This window comes from Balaenoptera acutorostrata, chromosome 9 (assembly GCF_949987535.1).
Source record: "Balaenoptera acutorostrata chromosome 9, mBalAcu1.1, whole genome shotgun sequence".
Taxonomy (NCBI): Eukaryota; Metazoa; Chordata; class Mammalia; order Artiodactyla; family Balaenopteridae; genus Balaenoptera; species Balaenoptera acutorostrata.
Genome location: NC_080072.1, coordinates 112217588 through 112244995, shown reverse-complemented (window position 1 = coordinate 112244995; position 27408 = coordinate 112217588). Strand labels below are relative to the sequence as shown.

General features: G+C 63.0%; 1 protein-coding gene across 3 annotated transcripts in view; it reads left to right on the top strand.

Annotated features, from left to right (window-relative positions):
• Positions 1-27408, top strand: part of IGSF9B (immunoglobulin superfamily member 9B) — a 45274-nt gene that overhangs the window by 7227 nt on the left and 10639 nt on the right. Inside the window, exons 2-19 of one of the 3 annotated variants that reach the window (XM_057553967.1) lie at positions 1802-1999; positions 3462-3608; positions 8332-8483; positions 8733-8850; positions 9913-10054; positions 10317-10462; positions 12698-12840; positions 13114-13257; positions 13340-13456; positions 13694-13844; positions 14627-14750; positions 16798-16973; positions 18056-18282; positions 19025-19109; positions 20913-21074; positions 21333-21378; positions 21942-23591; positions 25005-25050. In XM_057553967.1, coding sequence (XP_057409950.1) covers positions 1802-1999; positions 3462-3608; positions 8332-8483; positions 8733-8850; positions 9913-10054; positions 10317-10462; positions 12698-12840; positions 13114-13257; positions 13340-13456; positions 13694-13844; positions 14627-14750; positions 16798-16973; positions 18056-18282; positions 19025-19109; positions 20913-21074; positions 21333-21378; positions 21942-23591; positions 25005-25050 — 3974 coding nt within the window. The remainder of the gene's footprint in view (positions 1-1801; positions 2000-3461; positions 3609-8331; positions 8484-8732; positions 8851-9912; positions 10055-10316; positions 10463-12697; positions 12841-13113; positions 13258-13339; positions 13457-13693; positions 13845-14626; positions 14751-16797; positions 16974-18055; positions 18283-19024; positions 19110-20912; positions 21075-21332; positions 21379-21941; positions 23592-25004; positions 25051-27408) is intronic. The other 2 variants (XM_057553966.1, XM_057553965.1) reach the window with 2 other exon arrangements.

Sequence of the window (27408 nt, the reverse complement as noted above, 5' to 3'; positions counted from 1 at the left end):
TTCCTCTCTTCTTCTCCTCCAGAGTCTACACACTCACACGTGCATGCACACACGCACACACGCGTGCACACACGCTGCTTTCCCTGCTCGCTCAGGCGGCCTGCTCCTTGCCCATCCCTGCAGGGTCCAGGATCAGCCTTTGTGCCCGGGTGCTGCGAGGCGGGCTCTGTCCCCACCTGGTACCCCTGGGGTAGCGGGGGTGCCTGCTGCGCTTTCCCTGAGGGGCTGGGATTCAAACTTAGCCTAAAGCAGGGCTGGGAGGGTTGGGAAACCGGCTGGGGCCTCAGGCAGGTGAGGGCAACACTCTGCTCTGCTCCAAAAATACTCTGTGATCTTAGCTCTTTCTCTAGAGAACAGTGATGTCACCGGTAGCCAATCAGCTTCTGGAAGGGTTGCCTCCTCCTTCTTCCGCAATTTGCAGGAGGAGAGGGAGCTGGAGCGGGAGGGAGAAAAGGAGAGACAGACAGAGACACAGACCCAGAGAGATGGAGGCAGAGCGCACCACGGAGACCGGGCAGTGGAAAAGCAAAACCCCTTCCCCGGCACAGGCGAACGGAACCCCACACGTTCCCCCAACACACACACGCGCTGATAGAGACATGCAAACGAGGAGGTGGGGAGAGACTGGCAGGTAGACAGAATCACCCATGTAGCGGGGAGCTAGAGAGAGTGACAGGGACACAGCGAGACGGCCGTTGGAGGAGGAGCCAGAGCCAGAGGGTCAGAAAGACACAGAGACACGAAGGATGGACGGACGAGAGGAGCGGGGCAGGAGCCCGCAGGGGAGGGAGGTGTGGTCAGAATCAGGCCCAGAGGCGCGCGGAGGACAGGCGCGGCTCTCCTGGGCGTCCCCGGCTGGAAGCCTCCGCGGAGGCTGCTGTCCCTGGTGCTGCCTGGAGGGGCCCAGCCGGGACTGCGGGGAGGGGCGGGGTGGGAGGGTAGTGTGGGAACTGGAGGGAAGGCAGGGGGAGGGGCCTCTTTCACTGGGAAGGGAGCTGGACAAGGTGCCTTTGGGCTGGAGGTGGGGGGTGCAGGCCTCGGGGCGGAGCCTGGGTTAACCGCTTCTCTCTGCGGCTGGGGGTGGGGCTGGCCTCATCGCCCGTCCCTTCCAGGCCCTTTCGGGAGGGTGGCCGAGCCCTATCCAGCCGTGCGCCTCGTCCTCTGCCGGAGGTGGGGATGTTCCCCTTAGCTGGCTGAGGTTAGCGGCCCCAGGGTCCCCCTCCTGCGTCCCTAGCCTCCTGCGGCCTTAATGGTGATGTCTGGGGCTTCGCAGCCTGATAGGCTTGGGGCGTGGAAACTGGCGGGCTGGAGGCCCCTCCCGCTCCCCCCTCTGCGGCAGGCGCAGCGGACAGAGGGGGGAGGGGCAGAAGGGCCAGCTCCGGCCCCCGGGGTTTTCCCTCTGGTGATGCCAGGAGCAGCCTCTGCTCAGCCTGTTAGGGTTCCCCGCTCCCGCATAGAGCACTCTTGCTTTGTGCCCTGAACCTCAGGCTGAGCTGGGGGCGGGGCGTGGGAGGACGGCTGGCTCTGCAGCTCCCGCCGGGCTCCAGTGGGAAGCATCCCGGTGCAGGAAGACGACCCTTGTTCACCCGCTGCAGCGCCCGGGCCACGGTGTCCGCAGAGGGGCCGAGGCCCCTCCACCTTCTCAGTGGCCACGCTCCTCAGAGCTGGCGGGGGTGTCATGGGGGAGGGCGCGGTCGGGCTCCGCTCTGTGGGGTTGGCAGGGCAGGGGTGGCCTCTGTGGGGGCCGGGCAGGATCTCCTTTCACCTCCTTTCCTGTGTCCCTGTGTGGCTGTCCCGATAGGTGCCCACGGCCTGCGAGAGGAGCCCGAGTTCGTGACCGCGAGGGCCGGCGAGAGCGTGGTCCTGCGATGCGACGTGGTCCACCCGGTGACGGGGCAGCCCCCGCCCTATGTCGTCGAGTGGTTCAAGTTCGGGGTGCCCATCCCCATCTTCATCAAGTTTGGCTACTACCCGCCCCATGTGGACCCTGAGTATGCAGGTAAGGCCTTCCCGCCTGGCTCCGGGGCCCCCGTACCGTCCCTCTTGCCTGTGTCTCGTGGCCTCTTGTCTTTTCCGACGGTCCTCGTATCTCTGTTTTCCCGTCGCTGTCTCTGTCCTCCCATCATCCTTTGCACTCTGGGAGGCTTTAGTTAAGTGGCGTGAGGAGAGGGACGCGGAGGTGGGGCAGACACAGAGCCTCCTCACAGCCCCGCTGGGCCGCAGGGGCCGAGGCCGGAGGAGGAGAAGGGAGGCCAGGAGCCGATGGGTGGGAGAGGAGGCCGGCGGGAGGGCGGCTCGGCGGGAGCAGCTGCGTCAGAGCCATGGCGGCCGTGGGGTTTGCTCTGTCTGGCTTTGCCCACTCCCTCCCTCTGGCTTTGAAGTTGGGGCCTCATCCCGTCCTGAGTCCTGAGTGCGAGGAAGTGTCGGGGCGCCTGCTCCACTCGCCGCCTCGTCCTCCGGCCGCCCTCCTCCCTCCTCCTGTGGCCCCAATGCTGTCTTGCTCTGCAATTACTCCTGCCAGCGGTGGCCTCACTGAGTCACTGTCAGGGCCTGCCCGCCAAGGAGGAGGGCGTGGGGCGGTGTGAGTGAGGGGCCTGTGTGCCTGTGCTAGGGTTGCACGTGGGCTTGTGTGTGTGTGCATGCATCTCTGAGTGTGTGTACGCATGCGCGTGTGTTGGGGTTTAAAGGAAGAGAGGAAACTAGTGGGACACAGCTTTTATCTTTACCTCTGATTTCTGAGGTTTGCATTGCATTTTTCTCAGCTTCTATTTTTCTCTCTGTCCCTCTCTTTCCTCCTGTGTCTATGTCTCTCCGGCCCTGGTTGGTTTTGACTGTCTGGTTTGTAGGCAGATTGCCATTGCCGAGGAGACGAGGAGGAAAGCACAGGAGGTGGTGACACTGGGGCGAGGGGTGGGCCCGAGTGGAGAGTGAGCGGAGGGGGGACCCCGAGGGCTGCTCTGGGGAAGGGGACGGAGTTAGGGAGGGTGGCTCGGGGCGTTGCTCGCCTGCCAGCCGCTCCTCATTCTCGGGCTACAGGCCCTGCGGCCAAGCTCGGAACCTGGGCTCTGGCTGGATGAGCGCTCTGCTCTCTGGCCTCCGCGACAGGACTAGGAGGGGACGCCGGCACCCTGTCCCCAGCGGCCTCTTCTCCGCCCCCCGTAGGGGTGCTGGGCAGACAGGGTGCTGGGCGTGGCAGCCACGGGGACCTGCTGGGGCGGGGTCCCGCTCCTCTTCTTCTGGGCTCTCTGGCCCCCTTCCCGCCAGCTCCGTATGCCTCCTGCCTTTCCTTGGCCCCAAGAGAACGGGAAGTTGCAGGGAACTGAGGCTTCCTCGGTGCAGCTGGCGGGCAGCGAGGCTGGGGCTCTCGGGGCCGCCCTGCTCTGGGCCTGCCCGGCGGGCGGCGGACTGGGGTCGCAAGGGTGCTCTGCGCGGCCCTGACCTGCTCTGTCCCCTCTCCACAGGCCGCGCTAGCCTCCATGACAAGGCGTCCCTGCGGCTGGAGCAGCTGCGCGCCGAGGACCAGGGCTGGTACGAGTGCAAGGTGCTCCTGCTGGACCAGCAATACGACACCTTCCACAACGGCAGCTGGGTGCACCTCACCATCCACGGTGCGTGCGTGCGCGCGCGCGGGCCTGTGCGTGGTGCGTGCGTGCGAGTGAGCGGGCAGACGTGCATGGTGCGTGCTTGCGTGAGTGTGCGCGCAGGCGTGTGAGCGTGCGTGCGTGCCTGCGTGAGAGCTTGAATATGTGGTGCGTGCGTGTGCGCCTCCGGGCTGGGGGCCCCAGGCCCCTGGCTCGTCCTGGAGCCCCCGGGGGCCGTGGGCGCAGAGGCCTGGCAGCTCCCGGCACCAGGGCGTTTGCCGCGGGCGGGGTCGTCAGAGCCCAGCGCAGGGAGGTGGAAACCGGCATCTGAAACCGGTAGGGTTGAGGATCTGCGGGGCGGACTCGGGCGCAGCCGCAGGAAGACCCTCTCCGGGCATCTCCCCGTTACAGCCTTCCTTTAGTCCATTCGCCTCAGTAACCGTTGGGCGCCAGTCTCTACGCTGGATGATTGGCAGCAGCAGAGCAAACCCAGGGCCGGGCAGGGATCCTGCTGGTCCCGGTCCGGAGGGTAACCTTCTGATGCCCGCCGCGGGTACTTACCGCCCAGGTGAAGGGTGACGGGCCTCGTGCTGTGCCGTGCTTCCCAGGGGGCCGGGGTTTCCCTGGACCGAGGGTCCCCTGTGCGCTTGGGAGCCCTCCCTTGGGAGGGGACATTCCTGAGAAGCCAGGGAGCGCCGGAACCGGGAGAAAGTGGAAGGAGAAGTGGTCCCCACGGTGGAGGGGAGCAGGGTTTTTGCTTTGATTTGTTTTTCTGACCGTACAGTTACTCTTGACTCAGTTTATGAGCCGACGTGTTCAGCCGCCGCGTGTTGCAGACGCTGAGCTGGTAATTGAGGTGTCAACAGTGCATGTGCTTTGGACGCGCCCCCCACTGCTTGGGTCTTTCTGGGTGTGATGTCTGTGACCCTGGGTGCCGTGGTCGGGAGAGAGGAATGGGCGGTTGCCTGGGTTGCAAGTCTTTCTGAGCCTCGACGGTCCCTGCCTTGTGGGGTCGGGTCAGGCCATGCTCCTTCCGCCTTGAAAACCCATCCAGGGCCCTGGAAGAACAGATTATTTTAGCCAGAGCATTGGTCTCTGGAAAGCAAACTTAGGGACGGTGGCCCTGGGTCAGTGGTCCAGGCTGCCTGAGCCTCTGGGTGCAGGCGGCTCCTGCTGGGCAGTCCCCAGAGACCGATTGGAGGCTTATTATAAATCTTGGTTGGGCTGTCCCCACCACCCGCGAGTTTTTGAGTCATCCCTTTTCGATGCCAGCTGTTGTGTGTGCCCAGAATGAAAACTCGGCTTAATATTAGCCCAAGCAAAACATAATTAGGAAGGTAAACCTGCTGCTGACAGCGTCACTGACGAGCACCGAGCCAAGAGCCCCACGCTACTTGCTTTCTTGTGCCCTTTCCCGAGGCGGGCCGACGCCTCCTGCAGCCCCACCTCCTCCCCTCACATCACTAATGGGTCCGGTCCAGCGAGTGGAGAAGCAGGCATGCGCAGACGCTCCGAGCCGGGACGCAGAGCTTCGTCCGGAGTCGTGTGTCCTGTTACAGCTCGGGCTCCGTCTGCCCCAGGGGGAGTTCATGGCTGGGAATTCCTCGTTGCTCGGAGGGACCGGCACGGAACGCGACCCGATGAGACTCGGCTTATTTCACGAATCCACCGCATTAGCTGTCTGATCCCTGGCACCCATATCACCTCTCTGAGCTTCCCTTTTGTGTTTCCAAGAACAGAGCCTGTTTGTAGGGCTGTTGTGAAGGTGAAGGGAAACGCTGTGGGTGAAGATGTCTGGCACGGCGCCTGGAAGGTTGGCTGCGCGGGGTCATTGTGTGCAGGATGCTGGTTATCTTCTTCCTTAAGGGAGAAAAAGATGAAGTCGGGTCGCACAGGAGGCGCCTCAGGCTGGGAGAGGTGGCCTGCGGTGGTCGGAGAGCCCTTGGGAATACACCCACGACCACCCATTCAACACACACTTCTGAACATCCACTTGGCAGGCTATGGGGAAACGCAGTGGGTGTGACCCAGACCCAGCTCTGAAGGACACGTCAAGAGGCAGTCAGGTCCAGAGAGAACTGCAGTATGGGCTTTGGGAGCGTGAGGGATGGAGGGCTCCTCTGAGGCAATGAGCCCTGGGCAGAGACCCTTCGGGGAGGAGGAGTCTGCCAGGTGCGGGGGCAGGAGGCGGGAAGGGTGTTCCAGGGCAGAGGGAACAGTATGCCTGGAGGCCCAGAGGAAGGAGAGCCAGCGCATTTAGGCAACCTGGCAGGTTGTTCTTCCGGAAGGGTCAGGCTTTAGCACTGGGTCTCATCATCGGATGCTTTCCCTCACCAGGGGCCTCCCTCTCAAAGTGTGGACACCACAGGCACCTCCCAAGGTGAGCGATCTCACCCTTTCTTCCTCCTGCATTCTGAGGTTCCTTCCCACGTAAATACTTCCGTTATCGAAGGAAAGAGTTTGGAGCACCAACATTCCGTTGCTTCCAAACTAGAATATTTAATGTCAGGCATTTCTGACTGGGATCACCTTTGGAAAATGAAAAATTAGAATCACAGATTGTCTTATTCTCCTTCTGTGTTTTCTTGAAGACCAGTTGGGAGGAGACAAACCCAATTATTTCTTTATTGCATATAAAATACCTGGAAAGCCAGAGTCAAACCTTGCTTTAGGTTGATGATTGCTTGGAGGAGAGACCAGCCTATTTCTAACGTGCACGATTAATTATAGGGCATTTGTAAAAAAGAATTAAGCCTAGAAATGCAGCTGGTAAGCTCACACCTAATCCAGTAAATAATCGGGAGTCAAACCATTATTTTCCGGAAAACTCGAAATTGTTCAAAGTGCTTTCCTGATTAGCACCTAAATAGTAAAGTAATTATGTAATTAGTAATTAATTTGTCACTTCAGGATGTAATTTACCATATTATCTTTTCTTTAAGCGTGACACAGAGGTAACAGAGGCCACGGCTGTGTGAGCTGGAGTTCAAGGGCAGGCGTGGCGGGAGGGCTCTGCTGGGGTGAGCGCACGGCCAGGCCAGGAGGGGCCTGGGGTTCGGATGCCAGGTTCCCTCTGCAAGGACTTGGAATGAGTTTTACCGTCACTTTTGGTGTGTTAGACGTTGGGTGAGGATGGACTTTCTCAAGGATGTGTCGTGCGTGAGGAAGCCTGCTTCCTGGTTGCCCAGCCCTCACTCCTGTGCCCCCTTTGTGGCCACGCTCAGCGGAGGGGTGGGGAGATCATCGAAGAAAGCCGTCTCGCCGTGGTTTTGTCTTCGGTTTTATGTTTGCGTTTGTGTTGGCCTGTTGTGTGTGTGTGTGTGCGTGCGTGCGTGCATGTGTGCGGATCTTTCATTGCATTCATCTGTCCGTTCAACCAATGTTTGATGAGACTCTCCTACATGCCAGGAACTGCACTAAAAGCTGGGCACATAGTGGGATTCTTGGAAATCTCTGCTCTCAGGAGACTTGGTCGTAAGTGCTTTAAACGGTCTGAGGAGACAGGAATGCAGCAGGTGCCTTCCTAGACCGGCTGACCAGGTGAGGCAGGGGTGGCATTTTAGCAAAGGCGAGCAGGCACTGGAAGGGTGAGATGTGGGTACAGCCCAGGAGTGGGGATGGCCGACGTAGAGCCCCCAGGAATGGAAGTCCTTGGCATGTGTAGGAAGGCGGGAAGGCTGTTGTGTCGGAGCAGAGTTGAGGGGTGTGTGACGGGAGGTGAGGCTGGTGGCAGGTGGTGGGTGGCCGCGACCCCCAGCGTGTGCTGGGCCTGGGGCAGGGCAGCCTCCGAGGAGACCCCTCTCACAGCTTCTCATCGGGGCCTCAGGAGCCCTGGGCGGCCGACAGCAATGACAGTGATGACAGAATGGCCACCATTTCACATGTTTACGTTTTACCAGCTCCCTTCACGGACTTCACCTCACTAATTCCTGCCACTGGTCTGGAGGGTGGGGTTTAGGTAGAGCCCAGAGTGGCTGAGCCCAGGGTTACAGAGCGAGTGGCAGCTGGACTTGAACTTGGAGCCTTGAGCCCGGTGCTGTGGACCCTAGGCTGGTGTCAGCAGTTGCCCCCCACTCCAGAAGACCCCGAATGATCGTCCAGGGAGTTGGGGTTGATCAGGTGGCTTCTATAGGCAGCTCAGACAGGTGAGACACAGTGTGTTATTCATACCGGATGGGATTTTAGTCAGAACTCCGAGGCAGGTGCTGGGGGACAGCCTGGCACGGTCATCGAGAATTCGGAAGGGAGTAGCCCGTAGACTGGGCTGTCGGCCTGGTCCCCAAGGCAGCTGCGGGGAAGGCGGGGGATTGTCGCTGCAGAGCCTGGGCGATTCTTTGTCACCTGGCTTATGATCCGCGCTAGGCCTGACAGGGCTCAGATGGCAAGTGTCCCAGAATCATGGGCCTGGCTGGGCCGGGGTTGCAGAAGGAGGGGTGTCTGGATGACTGTGGGGTGATGGGGGCCTCGTCTATTGCCGCATCCCTGGTGCTCAGCATGGGGGGCCTCCCAGTGGGTGGTGGACAAACAGTCCTTTATTGGGAATTGGGTGTATGCAATGGCGAAAGTTTAGACTTGGGATCCAGCCACACTGCCTCTGAGTTCCAGGTCCCCCCCCACAAGGCAGGGCCTGTCACCTGTGTCACCTCCCACCTCCTGGAGGGTGCCGGCCTCGTGGGGTGGCCCAGAGCAGGGCCCTTGCTGTGTGCAGGGCCGCTGGCTGACCCCACCCCGCGCCTTGGGTCTCTTGCAGCTCCTCCCACCTTTACAGAAACACCCCCCCAGTACATCGAGGCCAAGGAGGGCAGCAGTGTCACCATGACCTGCACAGCTTTTGGGAACCCTAAGCCCATTGTCACCTGGCTGAAGGAGGGGACGCTGCTAGGCGCCAGCGGCAAGTACCAGGTGAGTGCAGCTCTGCCTCGGCCGCCGCACCCTCTCCTCCTTGCCCTGCGCCTCCGGCCCCGTGCCCGGTCACGCTTGCGGAGGCGCAGGTGGGGCTGGAGGCGGCAGGCGGAGCGGCTGGCACCCGTGTGCTCGGAGGGAGAAGCCTGCTTCCGTGTCCCCAGGTGCATGGGCCCCAGGCCACTTCCACCTGGGATGGAGTTGGCGGGCCCAAGGCTGGCAGCTGAGCCCGACTCTCCTCGGCCCCAGGTGAGTGACGGCAGCCTGACGGTGACATCGGTCAGTCGGGAGGACAGAGGTGCCTACACCTGTCGCGCGTACAGCATCCAGGGGGAGGCCATCCACACCACCCACCTGCTCGTCCAAGGTGAGAGCGACCTGGCCTCTACGCCCAGGGCCTCTGGCAGGGAGTTCCGGCCCCACTGAGCTTGGGGGGTTCTTCCCAGGGCGTGGGTGGCTCAGCTGGGGGTGGTGGGAGCTCCTCCCCCTATCGTGGGGCTCCTTGGTGGCCTGCGGCGGCCCTCCTGTGAGGTGGCGGGAGGCGCCATGCCGAGTGGGTTTCTGCTTTCTCTGAATGTCCGGAGGGCGTCCTGCTGGGCCTCCTCCTTCCCCGGGGCAGGAGCCCTCTCTCAGGCCTCCACCTTCTGATGATGGCATCAGTAAACAAAGATAGGAATTCCGTCCAACCCCAGAGGGTTAAATAACACAGAGGGCATTTGGTGGGGCTGGCGCCTGTGGGGTCAGCACCTGAGATGCCAGTCTGCCTTGCCTGGGGCCCCGAAGCCCCCCGAGGGGGCGGCCTCCGTCCTGCTCGAGCGGTGGGGGCTGCGCGCTGCTTCCGCGACTAGGGCCTGTCTGGAAGACCAGCACCGCCGGGGCTGCTGGAGCGCCACCCCTCTCCTCCCCTTCCCTGACCCGCCTCGCCACCCCTATCTGGTCAGCCCGCAGCCTCTTACTCTCTCAGTGGCAAGGCGGTTCCTTTCTCCTTCCTGCACGTGTGCTGCCCTGGGCTCCGCTGCAGAGAAGGAGGGGCAGGGAGGGCCGTGTGCGTGTGTGTATGTGAGTGTGCGTGTGTGTGTGTGTGTGTGTGTGTGTGTGGGCTGGCTGCTCGGAAGACGGGTTTACAGAGGGGGTGTGCGTGGGGCGGGCGTCTACAGCGGGCTGGGAGCACACGGCCACACCTCCGGACCCCTTGCATCCCTGGGACCTGCAGGGAGAGGAAGAACCTGAGCACAGGCAGCAGCTGGACGCGTCTCCATGACAACCGCTTGGCTGTGCTGCCAGCTCCTGGACCAGTGCCTTCCCCGCTGTCCCTACCCGGCTTGGGGTGCCCCTTCCTGAGGGTCGGAGCCTCCTGGGAGCCCAGCGCTGTGGTCCCCCCCTCCCACCCCCCCGCCAGGAGAGGTCACGCTTGTTCCTGTCCCCCCAGGGCCTCCCTTCATCGTCTCCCCTCCTGAGAACATCACTGTCAACATATCCCAGGATGCTCTGCTCACCTGCCGGGCAGAGGCCTATCCCGGCAACCTTACCTACACCTGGTACTGGCAGGACGAGAATGTCTACTTCCAGAAGTGAGTGCCCGCCCTTCCCTTGGGGCCCAGCCAGGCCCCCCCGGGGTGAGGCTTCCGAGCAGGGGCTGCCCTTGGGCTCTGGGAGCTGGCGGGGGTTGGGGGCGTCCGGTCCGTGTGTCCGTCATGCTGAGGCCAGTGTGTGTGCAGAGGGCGCCTGTCCGCCTCCTCGGCTGTGCGGAGGACTCGCTGGCACGTTGTCCAGCGTGGAAGACGCCTGCCCCCGCCCCCCCGCCATCGTGTCCCGCGTTCTGTGTCCCTGCAGCGACCTGAAGCTGAGGGTGCGCATCCTGATCGATGGGACCCTGATCATCTTCCGGGTGAAGCCTGAGGACGCGGGGAAGTACACCTGCGTCCCCAGCAACAGCCTGGGACGCTCGCCCTCGGCCTCGGCGTACCTGACCGTGCAGTGTGAGTGGGGCAGGCGCAGGCCACGCTGGCCACACGGGGGGCTGGAGGGCTGCGTGGAGGCAGCGTGGACGGAGGAGGGGCCGAGGCGGGGACGGGACAGCGCGGGAGGAGGCCTGACCCGGGCTGGTCAGCGGAGGTGAATCGAGCCCCCGCCAGGCTCTTCTCCGGGCCGCACGGCCGCCCGTGTCCGCTAATCCATTCCGTCAGCCTCGCCCCGGTTGGGCTCAGGGACAGGGGGGCCTTCTGGACACCGCCCTCGTGCCGGTGCTGGCCAGCTCCTCTGTCCGCACCTTGAACGAGGTGTTTTTTCCTCAGTATCTGAGGGCATGTAGCTCACACCCAGTGGGGCAGCTCTCCTGCCGCTCTCTGCTCCCCTGCTGGGTGGGCAAGGGGGACAGATCCTCTCTGGGGTGACGAATCCGCTTCCCCAGCACCGGGCCCCTGGCGGCTTCCCTGCCGCGCCTCCCAGGGCTGCCCGAGACCCGGGGGAAGGGGCTGCTCTTGGGCCGGAGCGACCGAGGGCCTCTGTGCGGCATCACTCAGCTCGCTGGTCTCGAGTGGGGGAGAGGATGAGTGCCGGGGGCTCATCTCTTGCTCCTGATTGGAGGATGGCTCCGTCACTTTGACAACAAAGGCCCCCCTTGACGTGGTAGGTGACAGGCGCGCCATCACACAAGGGCTCGTGTGCGAGGACCACTCCCTCCCACAGCACGGAGGGGCGGGCGAGAGTGTGACCGTCTGGAGAGGCGTGGCCCAGAGGTGGCATCTGAGCTGAGGACATTAGCAGAACAGCTGGTGACCCCGGGAGGCGGGCAGAGCGTGGGCCTGGCGGTGGGCCCCCTGAGTCCCGACCTCACGCCCTCACGTAGTGACGCTGCTGGTGGGGGTGGGGGTCTCCTCTCCGCTGTCCACAGCCGAGGACAACCCTCAGCTGCTGTCTTTTGAGCCCCGAGTTCTTAAGAGCTGTGAGGCCCAAGGAAAGCTGTGTGGCCCAAGGAAAGCTGTGAGGCCCAAGGAAAGCTGTGTGACCCAGAGCCCCAGGCCTGTCCCACCCAGAAGAGAAAAAGCTTTCATAAGTTACCTACTGTGTGCCCAGGCTGTGAAGGTGCCAAGGGCAGGGCAGGCTCCTTGCGGAGCAGAACCCCTCTGCCTGTGTCACCCGGGCACGGAGGGGGCAATGGCGGAGGGAGAGGGCCAGCAGGGGTGGTCTCCGAAGGACGATGATCCAGCAGGACCAAGGCTCCCATCCTCCAGGCTGGGGCCGTGTCTGCTGAGGGAAGCGTTTCCCTGTCTCCCTCTGGCACCGTCACCCACTCCCACTTGTCGTTTTTTACCTCTTTCCTGCCTTCAAAGAGAACCCGGGGGGTGAGATTTTCAGGTGGGTGAGACAAGGATCTTTGTTTCTGCTAAAAAGCAGTGTTCAGAGTATTTCCCATTCATAAACCCTTTGAAAACCTTGGAGGAGAAAAAAAAACACCTACCATACAAAAGTAGGAAGCTATGTCTAAATATATACTTCGGCCTGGTATTTATGTAATGCTCTTCTCCGAAGGGCTCCAGACGCTACCAGAGCCGCCCATTCATCCCCGCCGCCTCCTGGGGAGTCCTGGGGGGAACCCGGGGAGCCTCGGAGGGGGTGACTCACCCACGTCACAGGGCTGCTGCCCCTGCTCTCCCGAGAAGGTTCCAGCGGCTCCGTGGCTGACTCTGCAGCCCGCCTGCACAGATGGGAAACCGAGGCAGAGCAGAAACGCGGCCTTGTGGTTCCGCCCCTGGCCGCCGTCCGCAGAGGATGTGGGGCGAGGAAGGGCTTGGGGTCCCGCAGAGACTCGGGAGGGGTGCTGCTATCTTATGTGTCCCGGATGCTGAATGAGTCTTACGAGAGGCCGGATGCTGGCTTTGAGGTTGGGAGTCTAGGGGCTGGGGAGGCGGACACTGGGTCCCTGCCGGCTGCTGAGTCTCCGGGCGGAGCTGTTTGCGGGGAGCTGCAGGCGGCAGGAGCAGCGGTGCCTCCGTGCATTCAGGCGGGTGTTCTTAAGGATGCAGGGCTGGACAGACAGGACGGGTGCTGTGGCCTCTGGGCGGGCCGCCCGGGGAGTGGGCTTTGCCATCTCGTGGCCCCCGCTGGGCCGACACCTGGCACTGCGCCGAGTGGGGTCCCTGGGCTGCGGGGTGGCTCGGCCCCCGCCCCGCCTTCTCACCTCTGCTTCCCTCCCCACACCCCCGGCCCTGCAGACCCAGCCCGCGTCCTCAACATGCCCCCCGTGATCTACGTGCCTGTGGGAATTCACGGCTACATCCGCTGCCCCGTGGACGCAGAGCCGCCGGCCACCGTGGTCAAGTGGAACAAGGACGGCCGCCCCCTGCAGGTTGAGAAGGTGCCGGAGGGCCGTGTGCCGGTCGCGGGAGGCCCCCGGCCCTGAGGTGCCGCCTCTGGGGATGTGGTTCCCGCTGGGGCCCCTCCCCTCCCCCCAGGATTTTGGGAGAGCGAAGCTGTTTCCCGGGGGCCGAGTCCGGCAGGGCCTGGCGGCTCTCGCTCCGCGAGACGCCGCACCCAGCCTGCGCACGGAGGAGCAGCTCAGGTCCGGCTGCGGGGCCTGGGCCGAGCACCGGCCCCTGACCCCAGCTCCCCCGCGCTGTCTGTGCCCCAGCAGAACCTGGGCTGGACGCTGCTGGAGGACGGCTCCATCCGAATCGAGGAGGCCACGGAGGAGGCCATTGGCACTTACACCTGCGTGCCTTACAACACCCTGGGGACCATGGGCCAGTCTTCCCCCGCGAGGCTCGTCCTGAAGGTGGGGCCGGGGCTGCGGGCGGCTCTACGCAGGCGGCGGGCGCCTGAAACGCCCGACGTCACGGCCTCGCCTGCTCTCCTAGGACCCCCCGTACTTTACGGTGCTACCAGGCTGGGAGTACAGGCAAGAGGCCGGCCGGGAGCTGCTCATCCCCTGCGCCGCCGCTGGGGACCCCTTCCCCGTCATCACGTGGAGGAAGGTACCTCTGGGCTCCGGGGCTCCCGGGGAGCGCGGTAGGGGCGCGGCCTGGGAACGGCGCTGTTCCAACGGGGCGGGGGCCGAGTAGCGACGGTGACTCCTGGTGCGGGGGGCAGGGAGGGCTGCGGGCTGGGGCCCAGTGCTGCCCCTGTCTTTCCTGGATCCCTGAGTGTTGGTGGCTTCTCTTCTTCCCTGCCCCTCCTCCCTCGCTCCTCCCCGGCCCCCGTGTTTGGCCAAGGTAGGGAAGCCCAGCAGAAGCAAGCACAATGCCCTGCCCAGCGGGAGCCTGCAGTTCCGCGCCCTGAGCAAGGAGGACCACGGGGAGTGGGAGTGCGTCGCCACCAATGTGGTCACCAGCATCACTGCCAGCACCCACCTGACTGTCATCGGTATGGGGTGCGGGAAGGCGGGCCGGGCTCTGGGTGCAGGGCTGTCTGCTCCCAGGTCCAGGCTGGGCCTGGCACAGGTGTCCCCTTACCTGGGGCTCCGGGCACGTGTGCCCACTTCCTCTGCCTGAGACCTCGTCCCCAGGACCTCGTGCCCCTCCGGGGACAGACAGCCACAGTCGTACAACAGCCCGTGCTTTTTGAGCATTTACCACCAGCTTTAGGCTCAGCACCTAGTGGCGCCTCACCACACACGTGTGTGAGGTGGGAGCTGGGGTTCCCCCCACGCTCGCTCATTGAGACCGAGGCTGGTCTGGGTGGGACGCCCTGCCTGGCGTCACTGCACTGAGTGGTGGGCCCAGGACTCAAGCTCCTGCCGGAGCTGTTGTCTGCCGTGCTGGGCTGGTGGGCGGCTCTCACGTTGGTGTTTGGGTCTCAGGCCAGAGAGCTGTGTGGGACGGGGGCCTTTGGGCTTTGCCTGTGGCCGTCGGCAGCGCTTCCATGCTCTCCAGACGAGCGCAGGCCTGGTCGGGGCAGATGACCAGGGGCTGGTTTCCCTCCGGCCCTTATTCCTATGCTCACGCATCTCCTGCTGGAAGGACAAGCCTGCCTGCGGGACGGTTTTCCTCCTGCAGCCCCATGACCCAGCAGGGCTGGGTGCAGCTCCTCAGAGCGTCCTTGTCCCCGTCTCTCCCCCGGGGCACCGCTTTTGCCAGGTGCACGAGGTCACAGTCCGGCTCCGCGGGCTCAGTTCCTCCCGCCTGAGGTGTCCCCTTGGCCTGCAGGCACCAGCCCCCATGCCCCGGGCAGTGTCCGGGTCCAGGTCTCCATGACAACTGCCAACGTGTCCTGGGAGCCAGGCTACGATGGAGGATTTGAGCAGACTTTCTCTGTTTGGTACGGACCTCTGTGAGTCACCCCCGCACGCCTTGCTCTCTGCTTATCCCCCCCACCACCGTCAGTCCCTGGGGTCAGGGGGCAGGTTATGAGAAGGGTGTGGCTCTCCACCTGCCCTACCTCCCTCCGGATGGTGGGGTGTGTTGCCCGGTGACCAGGCTCCAGGGGGGGTGGGGTGTCTGGGATGACGACGGGGCTGGGGCCTGGATGGTCCATCACCCTGTGCTGTGCGTCCCCAGCTGACCTCGCGGCCCCTCCCTGTCCTTGGCTCGCTCCTCCAGCTTCCTCTGTTCTCTGGAGCCCGGAAGAGACTCCTGATGTTCAAGGGCATCATAAGACAGCCAGCCACAAGCACAGATCTAACTTTTATTCTGGCCCTGCGCCAGCGGTTCCAGAAACCACTGTGAAGTGGCGCTCACCTTCCTGGCCTTTTGTGCACGCGTGCGTTTTCTCTCTAGGCCTGTGTGTCTGTCGTCTTTGTACCTGGTTATACGTGCACTTAGCGAAGGGCAGAGATTGGAGATCTTTTCCAAACCTCAGGGTAGACAGACATCTTAATAATGCATGAATCAGGCTGAGGACAGGAGGTGTAGAAAAGCTGGGAAGAGGCGCCTCGGCTGAGGTCCACCCGTCGCCTCAGGATTTTCTCTCCCCACATCCCTATCCTGAGCCGAGCACCGGCCACCTGCATCATGGGTGACATCCTCGAGTGGGGCGGGTGAGCCCTCACCTTCTCCCTTCCAGCCCTGTCTCTTCTGGGTGTGTAGCCCCAGCCAGGCTCACCAGGTCTCGGGGGAGGAGGAAGCATAGCCGGGGGCGCCTGGAGATTCAGGGAGAGCCCTCTGTATACTGCTCAGCAGCAGGGAGGTTAAGAGGGACCTGGCCTGCTTCCCAGACTCTGATTACCGAGGCGTTCTGAGTTGTGGATGCCGACTGGACCTAGGTGGCGAGCTTGGGGGGCTCGGAGTTGAAACGGAGCCCGCTCCCATCCCCACCTGTTCCCCAGGACAGGCGGGATGCTGCCAGGCGGCTGCGTGGCCGGGGCAGGGCGTGTGGCCGCCTTCGGGGAGGCCCGAGCTGAAGGTCTGGGCGTGGACTGGTTCCCTCGCTGCCTGCGGCTCTGCTTCGCTTTGTCACTCTGCTGCCTGCTGTGGTGCTGGGCGGAGGAAGGGCGGTCACGGGGCTGGGGAGGCCTCCTTCCCGCACTGGTTTCTCTTCGCTGGGCTATCGGCTGCCTCCGCTCCGATCCCTGGGCAGAGGCTTGAGCTGCGAGCCGTGAGCCTTTAGCCTGCAGGGGCCTGGCCTCCGCGGGGGTCTTCGGGCTGCTGAGGGATTGCGTGGCCAGTCCCACAGGACGACGTGTCCTCCCCGTGGTGGCGCCGGGCACTGCGCCTGGGCGCTGGCTTCATGGCTGGCAGGGAGTCAGGTGGGCCGCAGAGCGAGGGTCGACCCTCACCCCTGGTTCCCGTGTTCTGTAGCCATAGCGCGGCCTTCCTTGGTGACTTCTAACCCAGAAAGCCTTAGGGGTCCTGGTCCCCATCGTGGGGAAGCGCTGGTCATTCTTGTCCTGTGCCCAGCTCCTCCTCAGTGACTCAAGCCTGCTTGGACAGATTGAGCCCTCGGGGTCACGCAGGTCCCACTTTGGCTGTCCCCGGGAGGCTGGGTGGCCAAGGGCACCCGGCCTCCCCCTGGTCCTGCTTATCCCCACTTTCCCACTTTGGTACCTGCCTTGTTCCCAGTGTCCTCACTCCCAGGGCTGTGCCACTCTTAGGGCTCTGACCAGGGTGAGATTCTCCCAGAATGCAATTGGTAATTTGACCAGTATCTCGAGCATCAGTAATGCCAAGGGTCCCTTTTCAGAGAATAGGCACCAGTAGTGGCTGGGGACCTGGCTTCATGGGGACCGGCACAGCCACAGCTGGGGGGTCGTGACCTGTTCCTGACCTCTAACCTGGGGAGGCTGGGGCAGCACCCCCAACTCCAGCACCTGTGTGCCCTCTCGAGTCTCCAGTGTAACCCACCCCACGCCCTTGTCCCCGATCCTCTCTCTCTCGGGCAGGATGAAGCGGGCACAGTTTGGGCCCCACGACTGGCTGTCCCTGCCTGTGCCTCCGGGACCCAGCTGGCTGCTGGTGGATGCCCTGGAGCCCGAGACAGCATACCAGTTCAGCGTCCTGGCCCAGAACAAGCTGGGCACCAGCGCCTTCAGTGAACTGGTCACTGTGAACACTTTAGGTGAGGCCGGGCCGGGCTGCTCCTGGAGGAGCTGGGATGGAGAGCAGACACTTCCTGCCCGCTGTATGCGGGCGCCTTGCTAAGTGCCTCATACGACCAACACTGACCTCCCAGTAAGGGTCTGTCCTACCGTCGCGCGTGCTTTGTCCGGGCCAGGGTGCCCTCGTGCCCCGTCTGAGCGCTGTGGGCTGCCCTGACGTGTCCTCAGATGGATGGAAGAGCTTCAGTTCCATCATTCCTTGTTGGCCCCATGTTTGCCTTTTTCTGTGGCCTCCCGGGGGGTTGGGGGTCCTTCCTCCTCCTCCTGTACTCCCGCTGCGCCCTTCCTCTGGCCCCCGGCCTCATCTGGTGGCAGGCGTAGGGCTGCCTGTTCCTCCCTGACCCAGCGGCTCACCCCGCCCGCCTGCTGTTGCATTTGGCCCCTGTCTGCGGCCAGAGAGGTCGGCTTCGACCTTGTCCCGCATTCTTTCTTGCCTGGCTCACCCCGCCCCGGAGACCTGCGCCCTGGGGCCTGTTTTTCCACCTGGGCCAGAGGGGAACTGATGGAGTCAGCAATGCTGAGGGAAGATGTTCCTCCTTCCTTGGAAGAGAATGAAAGATACGTTTTATAGTATCTTTTCCTCTTTTTTAAGATATATTTGATGTGGACCATTTTTAAAGTCTTTGTTGAAACTGACCAGGGATCGAACCCACACCCCCCTGCATTGGAAAGTGAAGTCTTAACCACTGGACCGCCAGGGAAGTCCCTGTAGTATCTTTTCAAAGATACTGTCTTATTCAAAAAATTATTACATTTCCTTCTTCCATGAAGTTCCTGACTCTTTTCCTTTCACGGAATCTGATGCCCTTGTGTGTGTCGTTAGAAGTGCTCTGGAAATGGAGTCAGGAGGCTCGGGCCCACCTGCCCTGCCCCCTTCCCTTGGGTCAGGAGGGCTCTTCATGGGACACGTGTCCTGAATTGATGCCTGCACCCTGGGGATGTGGCCCTCATCGCCCTGGGGTCACTGCCCCCACAGGGACGTGTGGGTAGAGGGGTTGCAGCGGCCTCGGCACCCCCGCCATCACCTCTCCCTCCCCCGCAGCATTCCCTGTCACAACTCCAGAACCCCTGGTGCTGGTTACCCCACCGAGGTGCCTCACAGCCAACCGGACCCAGCAGGGTGTGCTCCTGTCCTGGCTCCCACCTGCCAACCACAGCTTCCCCATCGACCGCTACATCCTGGAGTTCCGCGTCGGAGAGCGCTGGGAGACGCTGGATGACGCCATACCCGGCACTGACGCGGACTTCTTTGCCAGGGACCTGTCCCAGGTGAGGTGCCTAGCGTTTTCCCTGCTTTTCTCAATTCCGGAAGTGACGTGACTCTTCCTAGAATCGCCGGAAGCTTTGAGTGACCAGCTCGGGTGTGTGTGGGCCGGCTGTGTGCCATCCCACACCTGCACTCCTGTGCTCCCGGGTCTCCGGCCAGGGTTTGGGATCCTCCTCAGATCGCTGCAGCTGAGGTCCACAGGTTCAGGGCCTGCCCTGTGGCCGCGGGGAGTGCTGTTCCCGCTTGAGGGGTCTCCAGGTGCTGACACGAGCCAGGGTGGGCTGGGGGCCCAGCTCCCTGCTGGAGTCTGATGTGGGCAGAGGCTTCCCAGAAGGGTTGTCTTCCACTTGCCCAGAGTAGGGTCCCTCCTTTAACAATTCCGAGCCCCTGGAGGAGAAGGCGGTACCTTTTTCCAGCTGACTCCCCTTAAACCGGGATGTCTCTCTAGTTGGAGAGGCAGCAGCTTATTTCTCAGATGCCCACTGTCTCACCCATCTTCCCGTCTCCCTTCCCTGCATACTCTGGAGCTGGGATCGGCTCCTGAGAGCCCACGTGGCATCTCTGCCCAACTCTGCTTTCAATGACCTCACGTTGGTAGCTTGAAATTGGCCACGGTGGGAGTTATTTATCCCATGGAAATCGGCAGATACTCCGAGTCGCAGAGCTGGGGTGGGGGGAGGATGGGCGGCTGCCGCAGGTCCAGGTCGCTTGGCTGACGATGGGGTGTCCTCCCTGGGGCTGTAGGACACGTGGTACGAGTTCCGGGTCCTGGCTGTCATGCAGGATCTGATCAGCGAGCCCAGCAACATCGCCGGCGTCTCCAGCACAGGTACTTGGGGGAGGGGCAGCGTCTGTGGAACAGCTCTTGTGGGAAGAGGCTGAGCTGGAAGTAGAGGGAGAGCGCCAGCTGAAACCTGACAGGTGGGTAGGATTTCTCCATCTAAAGAGCTGCGTTCATGACCGTTTCTATAAGGTAACCACAGAAAGAAATCCAGTTAAGGTTCTTGTTAGAATGGTCAAAAAGGACTTAAGCCCTTTTGCTATAACATTTCTGTTCCTCCAGTGTCATCCTCCTGTGGGGCGGGGAACGAATTGGAGCAAAGAGACAGAAGCAGGTCAGCAGTACTTACTGGCGCCTCTCGTTAAGACGGCTTCATGATGAGGGCGTTTCATTTGGAAAATTGCTGTTTGGTGGTGTTTTCCTCCATTCCTTCCTCTCCGTAGATATTTTCAGGCTAAATAAAGCCAACTCCCCAGCATTTTCTCCATGTATCTTTCTTTCTCTTGGCCCTGCTCCCATTTCTGTTCATCTTTCTCCAGCTACACTCCCTCACGTGTAGCAGGTCCCTCCCCCAGAAGTGGTTCCCTTGGTTTGGGAAGAGATTTTTGCTTAGTGATCCAGCAGTGGCTCACGTCCTCGGGCAGTGCCTGCAGAGACCCTCGGAGCCAGTGGGCGAGACCTGGGCCAAGAAGCTCGTGTTCGGGCCTGGGAGAGATACGGGGGGCAGCGGGGAGGGCGGGGGCGGGCGGGCGAGAAAGCCCAGGGGGGAGCGGCTGTGACTTCTGTCGCGTGTACTAGGCACTGTGGAGCTGTTTTTTTCTACACGGAGGTGCCTGCTGTAGCAGCAGAGACAAAGGTACTTCTGTCTTGGCTTCCCTCCAGGGAAGAGAGCTGCAGCCAAGCTAGAAGAGAGGACTTGAGGGTTTGGGGGTGCCTCTCGTGAACTGTTCTGCATTCGGTGGCTTTATGTCTGGTTCCCGGTGGTCGGGAGGTTCCCGTGGTAAACAAGGATGCAGCTACCTCAGCGTTCCCTGTCTTGAAGCCTCCCACTTCCAAAGGCTGAGCCCTCATTTTCTACTCAGCCAGTCAGCATGATCTGGATTGTTTTAATCCATCGCTGTCATCGACACGGCAATGGATTCTGGCCAAATGTATCAAGATACGTAGGCTTCGCCTTTGATGAGCCTGCAGAGCAGCACTTACTAACACAACTGTCAGGTGACAAGTGACACAGTGGACTGGTCCAGTCTTGGCTGTCACTCTGAGCTCTGCGAACCTGGGCACCAAGTGAGGCTCACTTCTGCCTGTAGAACAGGGACGTTGTTTGATGCCCCTATCCGTGCCAGCACACGCCTGTGGGGACCAGGATGTGCTGACCCCCTGCGGAAGTTGCCTGCCTGCACCGTGATGGTTAGGAAGGGGCACCTGCGTTCTGGGGCAACAGCCCCGCTGCTGCTGCAGAGTTTCACCCTCTGGGCCCTGGTCCTGTAGAGAGGCTGGTGGGAGTCACGATGCCCGTGTGACGCTTAGGCCCCTGCAGTGTCCAGTCAGCTAGTCACGGGTTCCACGTAGAGCGTGCTGGTAGGTGAGGGTGGCTGGTAAGGTGCTGGGCCAGCGCAGACCATCACAGAGCTGGCGTCCCACAGGGAAGAGATAACAGATGGTGTTTCCTCTCCACAGGCCAGGTAGCGATTCCTCGGCTCTGTAAACGCCCTCTCTTCTGTCTTCCCGCCACGCCACCTCTTCATCTTTAGGGCGGAGCCTTAGTGATGTCTGTCCTACACAGTTGTGGAACCACCTGGGGCCCTGGGGAGGGAGGGTCTAACCCGTGCTCTCCCCCTATCCCCCCAGACATCTTCCCGCAGCCGGACCTGACCGAGGATGGCCTGGCTCGGCCGGTACTGGCTGGAATCGTGGCCACCATATGCTTCCTGGCTGCGGCCATCCTGTTCAGCACCCTGGCTGCCTGCTTTGTCAACAAGCAGCGCAAGCGGAAGCTCAAGCGCAAGAAAGGTAGGTGTTGCCTTGAAAACAGGGAAACTGGGACCTCGTGGGCAGAGCTGCCGACGGGACTTGCTTTGATGGTGGGAGAGTTGGCTGGGACCGAAACGAGGGTGGAGGCAGACCCGGTGGGGGCACGTGATCCTGGACCCAGACGTGCCAGATGCTAGGGTGCTGCTTCCCAGCGGGGCTTTGCTCTGGGCCCTGCTGACAGCTGGGGAGGGCTGTGTGGCGTCAGGCCTCAGCGGGCTCCCCTCTTTCTCCCTCCAGACCCTCCACTCTCCATCACGCACTGCAGGAAGAGCCTGGAGTCTCCGTAAGTGGTCCAGCCCCAGAGAGACAGGGTACGGCTGTCTGGGGTGGAGGGTGGAGGGCTTGCTCCGCCCTGTGACAGTGTTTCCAAGCTCTTTTCCCTTAACTGACCTGCATGGTAATTTTAAGTTGTCCGCGCTAAGCGGTGGAGCAGTAGTGTAGATGACCCAGAATAGTAGACGAGCTGTTTCTTTCTTTGATTTTTTTCCGTCCTAACAGGTGTATCTTCTTAACGTGCCTTTTGCTTAAGTTACTCTTAAAATGAGCTTGCATTCCTTGAGCAGCCTGGGAGTGAAGTTGCAGGTGTGGCCAGGGAGAGGTAGCAAACATAGGAGCAGGCAGAATAAACGTGGAAACAAGGCGTCCGTTTGGAAAGTGGACAGCACACGCCTAGACAGTTGGGAGTGGAGAGTCGGCCAGAGTATTTCTCGCCGGCACACGCAGCCCACCAGCATTCCTCCTCCTCACGAGTGTCCTCCTAGGCGCTTGTGGTGCTTTGCAGGGAGAACGGAAAGCAGTAGTGTCCTCTGAGCCGCCTCACGCCTCCTGCTCTCTCCCTGTCCCCAGCTTATCCTCCGGCAAGGTCAGCCCCGAGAGCATCCGCACGCTCCGCGCCCCGTCCGAGTCCTCCGACGACCAGGGCCAGCCGGCGGCCAAGAGGATGCTGAGCCCCGTGCGGGAGAAGGAGCTGTCCTTGTACAAGAAGACCAAGAGGGCCATCAGCAGCAAGAAGTACAGCGTGGCCAAGGCGGAGGCCGAGGCGGAGGCCACCACGCCCATCGAGCTCATCAGCAGGGGCCCCGACGGCCGCTTCGTGATGGACCCCTCCGAGGCGGAGCCCTCTGCTAAGGCTCGGCGCATCGAGGGCTTCCCCTTTGCGGAGGAGACCGACATGTACCCTGAGTTCCGCCAGTCGGACGAGGAGAATGAAGACCCGCTGGTGCCCGCGTCTGTGGCCGCCCTCAAGTCCCAGCTGACCCCTCTGTCATCCAGCCAGGAGTCCTACCTGCCACCACCAGCATACAGCCCTCGGTTCCAGCCCCGCAGCCTGGAGGGCCCCGGCGGCCTGGAGGGCCGGCTCCAGGCCACTGGCCAAGCCAGGCCGCCCGCCCCCCGGCCCTTCCACCACGGCCAGTATTACGGGTACCTCAGCAGCAGCAGCCCTGGGGAGGTGGAGCCGCCCCCCTTCTACATGCCGGAGGTGGGCAGCCCCCTGAGCTCTGTCATGTCCTCGCCACCTCTGCACGCCGAGGGGCCTTTCGGCCATGCCACCATCCCCGAGGAGAACGGAGAGAACGCTTCCAACAGTACGCTGCCCTTGACTCAGACGCCCACCGGCGGGCGCTCCCCAGAGCCCTGGGGCCGGCCGGAGTTCCCCTTTGGGGGACTGGAGACCCCGGCCGTGATGTTCCCCCACCAGCTGCACCCGTGTGATGTGGCCGAGAGTCTGCAGCCTGCGGCCGGCCTCCCCCGAGGACTGCCGCCCGCCTCCCTGCAGGTGCCCGCAGCCTACCCGGGCATCCTGTCTTTGGAGGCGCCCACGGGCTGGGCTGGCAAGGCGCCGGGCAGAGGCCCTGCCCCAGTGCCCCCCGCCGCCAAGTGGCAGGACAGGCCTGTGCAACCTCTGGTGAGCCAAGGGCAGCTGAGACACACCAGCCAAGGCATGGGCATACCCGTGTTGCCTTACCCCGAGCCAGCCGAGCCGGGGGCGCACGGCGGCCCCAGCACGCTGGGCCTGGACACCCCGTGGTACGAGCCGCAGCCCCGGCCCCGGCCCAGCCCCCGGCAGGCCAGGCGCACCGAGCCCAGTTTACATCAAGTGGTGCTACAGCCCTCCCGGCTCTCGCCTCTGACCCAGAGCCCCCTCGGCTCGCGAACCAGCTCCCCAGAGCTCGCCGCGCGGGCCCGGCCACGCCCCGGCCTCCTGCAGCCCGCCGAGGTGTCGGAGAGCGCCCTGCAGCCGCCGGCTGCCGTCAGCTTCTCGCGCAAGTCCACGCCGTCCACGGGCTCCCCGTCCCAGAGCAGCCGCAGCGGCAGCCCCAGCTACCGGCCCACGGTGGGCTTCACCACTCTGGCCACGGGCTACCCCTCCCCTCCGCCGGGCCCCGCGGGGCCTGTGGACCACTTGGATGTATTTGGACAGACGCCTTCCCCTCGGAGGGCGGGGGAGGAGCTGCTCAGACCGGAGCCCCCCCCGCCGCCGTTACCTGCTGCAGGGTGAGTGTGAGCCGGCCTCTCCTGCCCACCTCCGCCTGGTCGTCTTCCTCCCCTCCCTCCCCTGCCCTCGCCCTTCCATCCACCGACTGACAGGGCTTGTCGGGACACGCTGCAGCATCCCTTCGGGAGAGGAGTGCTGGTCTTGGCAGAGGCAGGGCGCGGTCACTGGGGTGGGGGTGTGGCTTACCTGCCCAGGTACCCTGCCAGGGGCGTGAGGGATCTTCCCCACCCAGCCCAGAGCTCTCAGGAGGCCATCCGGGGGCCGGGGAGAGGACATGGCCGGGGGCGGGGGTGTGGTGTGTCCCCATGAGTGGTCCCCCGGGGCCTTCTGGAGTGGAGAGCCCACCACGTCCCCGTGAGCCTGGCTTTGGGTGGTTCCAGGGTTGGCCCAGAGACCTTGTATCCAGCCTCCTTTTCTTCCTCAGCCTCTCCTCCTTGAAAGCAGGACCCTGGGGCCTGACTTCCCTGGACCAGCAGGCTCCCGTCCCCAACCTCCTGCCCTTAGGCAGCCTAGTGCGTGCCGCCTCCCCCCTCCACCTGGCCCCCCAGCCTCCCTGGAGGCTGCGTCCTGGAGGCTGGGAGCAAAATCTCAGGCCTCTGAACCGTGTGCCCGAGCCACACACCCCACCCCAACCTGTGTGCCTCGCAGGGAGCTGCAGACAGACAGACAGACAGACAAGCCCCTGCGATCAGCCGGCCTGGGGGAGCCCACTGTAAACTGTAGCAGCTGGTGTGCCAGGTACCAGTCAGCCTGGACGCCTGCCCGTGTTCTTTCTCTCTGGTCTTTCTTCTGCTCTCCTCCCTCCTCCTCCCACTACTTCCTCCCAAGTCCGTCCTCTGTCCGTCTCTCTTCCTTCTCCATCTTCTTTGGGTTGGCCCGACTTGCTGGGAAGAGCCTGCACCGTCCGTAGTCCCCCATCCCTCCTGCCCCCCCGCCCCGGTTCCGTCCTTTGGTCTCTTCTTGATGTGGCCGCCTGTGCAGGGGAGCAGAGTCCAGAGGAGGCTGGCCTGGTGGTAGGCAGACGGGAGGAGGTCGAGAGGAGGGAGCCCAGCGCCCTTCCCTTGCCCCCTTCACTCCCCCCCACTCTGGTACCTGGAAACACAAGCCTCACCTCCCACCCCGGCTCAGGTGGGGAGCAGGCTCGGGAGGTGGAGGAGAGCTGCGTGCTGTCTGTGCAGGAGATGCGGGGGGCTGTGCCCTGTCGTCTGTGCTTTGTGCAGCCCTCATCTGCTTCGTCCCATCGTGCCGTCTGGGTCTCTGTCTCTCTCCTTACTGCTCCTCACCCCATTCTCTGGCCTCGCTTGTCGCTTGTCGGTTCTCTGGTCCCCGTGCTCCTCCCCTTCCCTCTGGGTGTGCGTGGGTGGTTCCCTCGCACCCCTGTTGATAACCGCTTTGTTTCTGATTGATCTCAGCTATCTGGGCAGTGTTGTCGAGACAAGCCTCTCTTCAGCTCAATAGGTAAGGGAGCTCCGGCTGGGTGGGTGGGCAGGGGGCGGACCAGCGGACGGGCCTCCGCAGGGCCAGCGCTTCCTCCACAGGGGAATCCAGACCGCAGCCCTCACCCCGCTGTGGGGCGGCAGCCTCTGCTCCGATGGCGCGCGGCTTCTGGGTCCCCACGCCCTGCTGCTGCCACAGCTGCCGGGGCCTCGCTCGCACTGCCTCGCTGCAGCTTCTGAGCCCCTCCCAGAGCCTCCCTGCAGTTTTTGCACTCAGACACCTCGCCATCTTGCTGCCCAGAGCTTCCCACAGAAGCCCTTGGGGCCCTGCATGCACCCTGAGGGGCCTAGAATGCCTACGAGCGCTTTGCACCTCTGCACCTTGGAAACCTGGCTGGGCACGTGGTGTCTCGGAGCACCGGCCCCTTTCTGCCCGGTTTCCCCAGTAGCAGGCGTAGAGACCCCCTTCTTCCCTAAGCCCCCTGGGTGCAGATCTTCCCCTGGGGTGGCCGCTCCCTCACTGTCCTCTTGGGATCCTATTGATGATCGGTCCTCCCAGGAGCACGGGGCTGGGCTATGGCCCTGCTCCTTTCCTCACCAGCCGGGTCTTTCTCAGGACGAGGCCACCTGTCATCCTCTTGGGGCAGGGGCAGGGAGAGGTCACCACTCCTGAGCCTGCCCTGCAGCCTGTTGGCTGTCACAGGACTGAGGCGTGGACCTCGCCCGCGGGCTCACGTTGCTCTCAAGGCCCCTGCAGTAGCCACTCCTGATCTCCCTGGGCCACAGCTCCGGGAAGGGGTCTTGGAGGAGCTCCGCTGGAGGAGAGGACAGGCCCCCGGGCAGAAGGCAGCTCTGCTGTCCACGTGGGCGACTCCTCTTCCAGGTGGAGGTCTCAGGACCTTGACAGCAGAGGGGTGCCGTCTCTTTGAGAGGTTTTTGTGGTCACCTGAGGCCTGCTCAGTGTCACGGCAGCTGACAAGGTGCTTCCTTTTGCCGCGGACGCCCGTCCCGTGCTTGGCAACAAGCAAGTGCAGGCACCAGGCCCTCAGATGGGAGTGGGAGCCTCCTCTGGGCGCTTCTGGCTTCCTGGGTTGAAGTCTCTGCATCCCTTCCCCACCTGGAGACGGCAGGAGGGCTCACGGTCCTAACTCATGACCATCCATCTCCTCTAGTCGTAAGGATGGCCTCCCGTAAACAGGACGGCCGTGCCATCTCCTCATGATCTGCAGCTATGAGAGTGTCCGCAGCCAGAGGTTGCGGGATTGTGTGAGGCTGGCCAGGTGCCACGCCACAGCCATGAGCTCGGGGAGACCAGGGACAGCGTAGTTATGAGCGGCCAACGGGGTGACAGTGATGGGACCGCCCTCCACCTTCCTGCTGTCCTCCCTGCCCCCAGTTGTGAACCCCCTGCTGCCCCCAGAGGAGTGATGACTCCAGGCCCAGCTCTCACTCCACTCCGGGAAAGTGCCTGGGCCCCGGCCCCATTCTCGTTTGTGACCCCCTCCCCGGTGTCCCCACCTGCCAGACCGGGGGGGTTGCTGAGTGTCCTCTCACTGCTGTGGTAAACCCAGAAACCAGGGGCACGATGCGGGATGGTTTCCGCCCGGGCCGGCCAGCTCTCCAGCCTTGGGGAGTCAGGCCCTCACCGTGCTGCCTGCTGAGAGCTCTGGGTGGAGGCTGCTGGGCCTTTGCAGGAGCCAGGCTCCTCCTCGGACGCCCCCCTCACTCTGCCTTTGCACGTGTCCCCGCTGGGTGTCGTTGGAGAAGGTGTGACTCGTCTCGTCTACGTGTGTCCTTGCTCTGTTCCCACTTCCTTCGCTCTCCCGTTACTGCTCCCGCACTCCCCGCCCCCCCCCTCCTCTCCCCTTTCCTCCTCCTCCCAGCTCCCTTCTCGGACCTGTCCCTTTGTGGACGGGGCTCTCAGTTCCCTGTCTGACACCAGTAGCGGCCCTGTTCTTGCATCCCCTCTGATCCCCTTTCCTGTTCATACTGACCTTGGCCTCCATGAGGCAGGTGGGTTGGGAGCGTGCTGGGGCCCCTTGTACTGGGTGAACCTTGGGAAGGAGGTCCTGTTGGTAAAAGCCTCTCCCGAGTTCGGAGGCCACACACTGGGCCCACCAGAGGGGGGCTGTCTGTGGGCGCAGCTGGTGGGCACCGATCTCCAAACTCCTGGCTGGCTGTGCTGTGACAGAGGGTGGGTTCACCCATGTCCTGGCTACACCGTGGATGTGAGTGGGTTTCCTCGGTCTCCACCCCAGTCCTGTAGTCAAACATCAGAGTGTGCGCTCAGGAGAGGAAGGAAGTGCTCCTTCATCACTGCCCTGCCTGTCACCGGGCACAGCAGCCGCTGGGGGTAACGGCCAGCTCTTGGGGCAGGAGG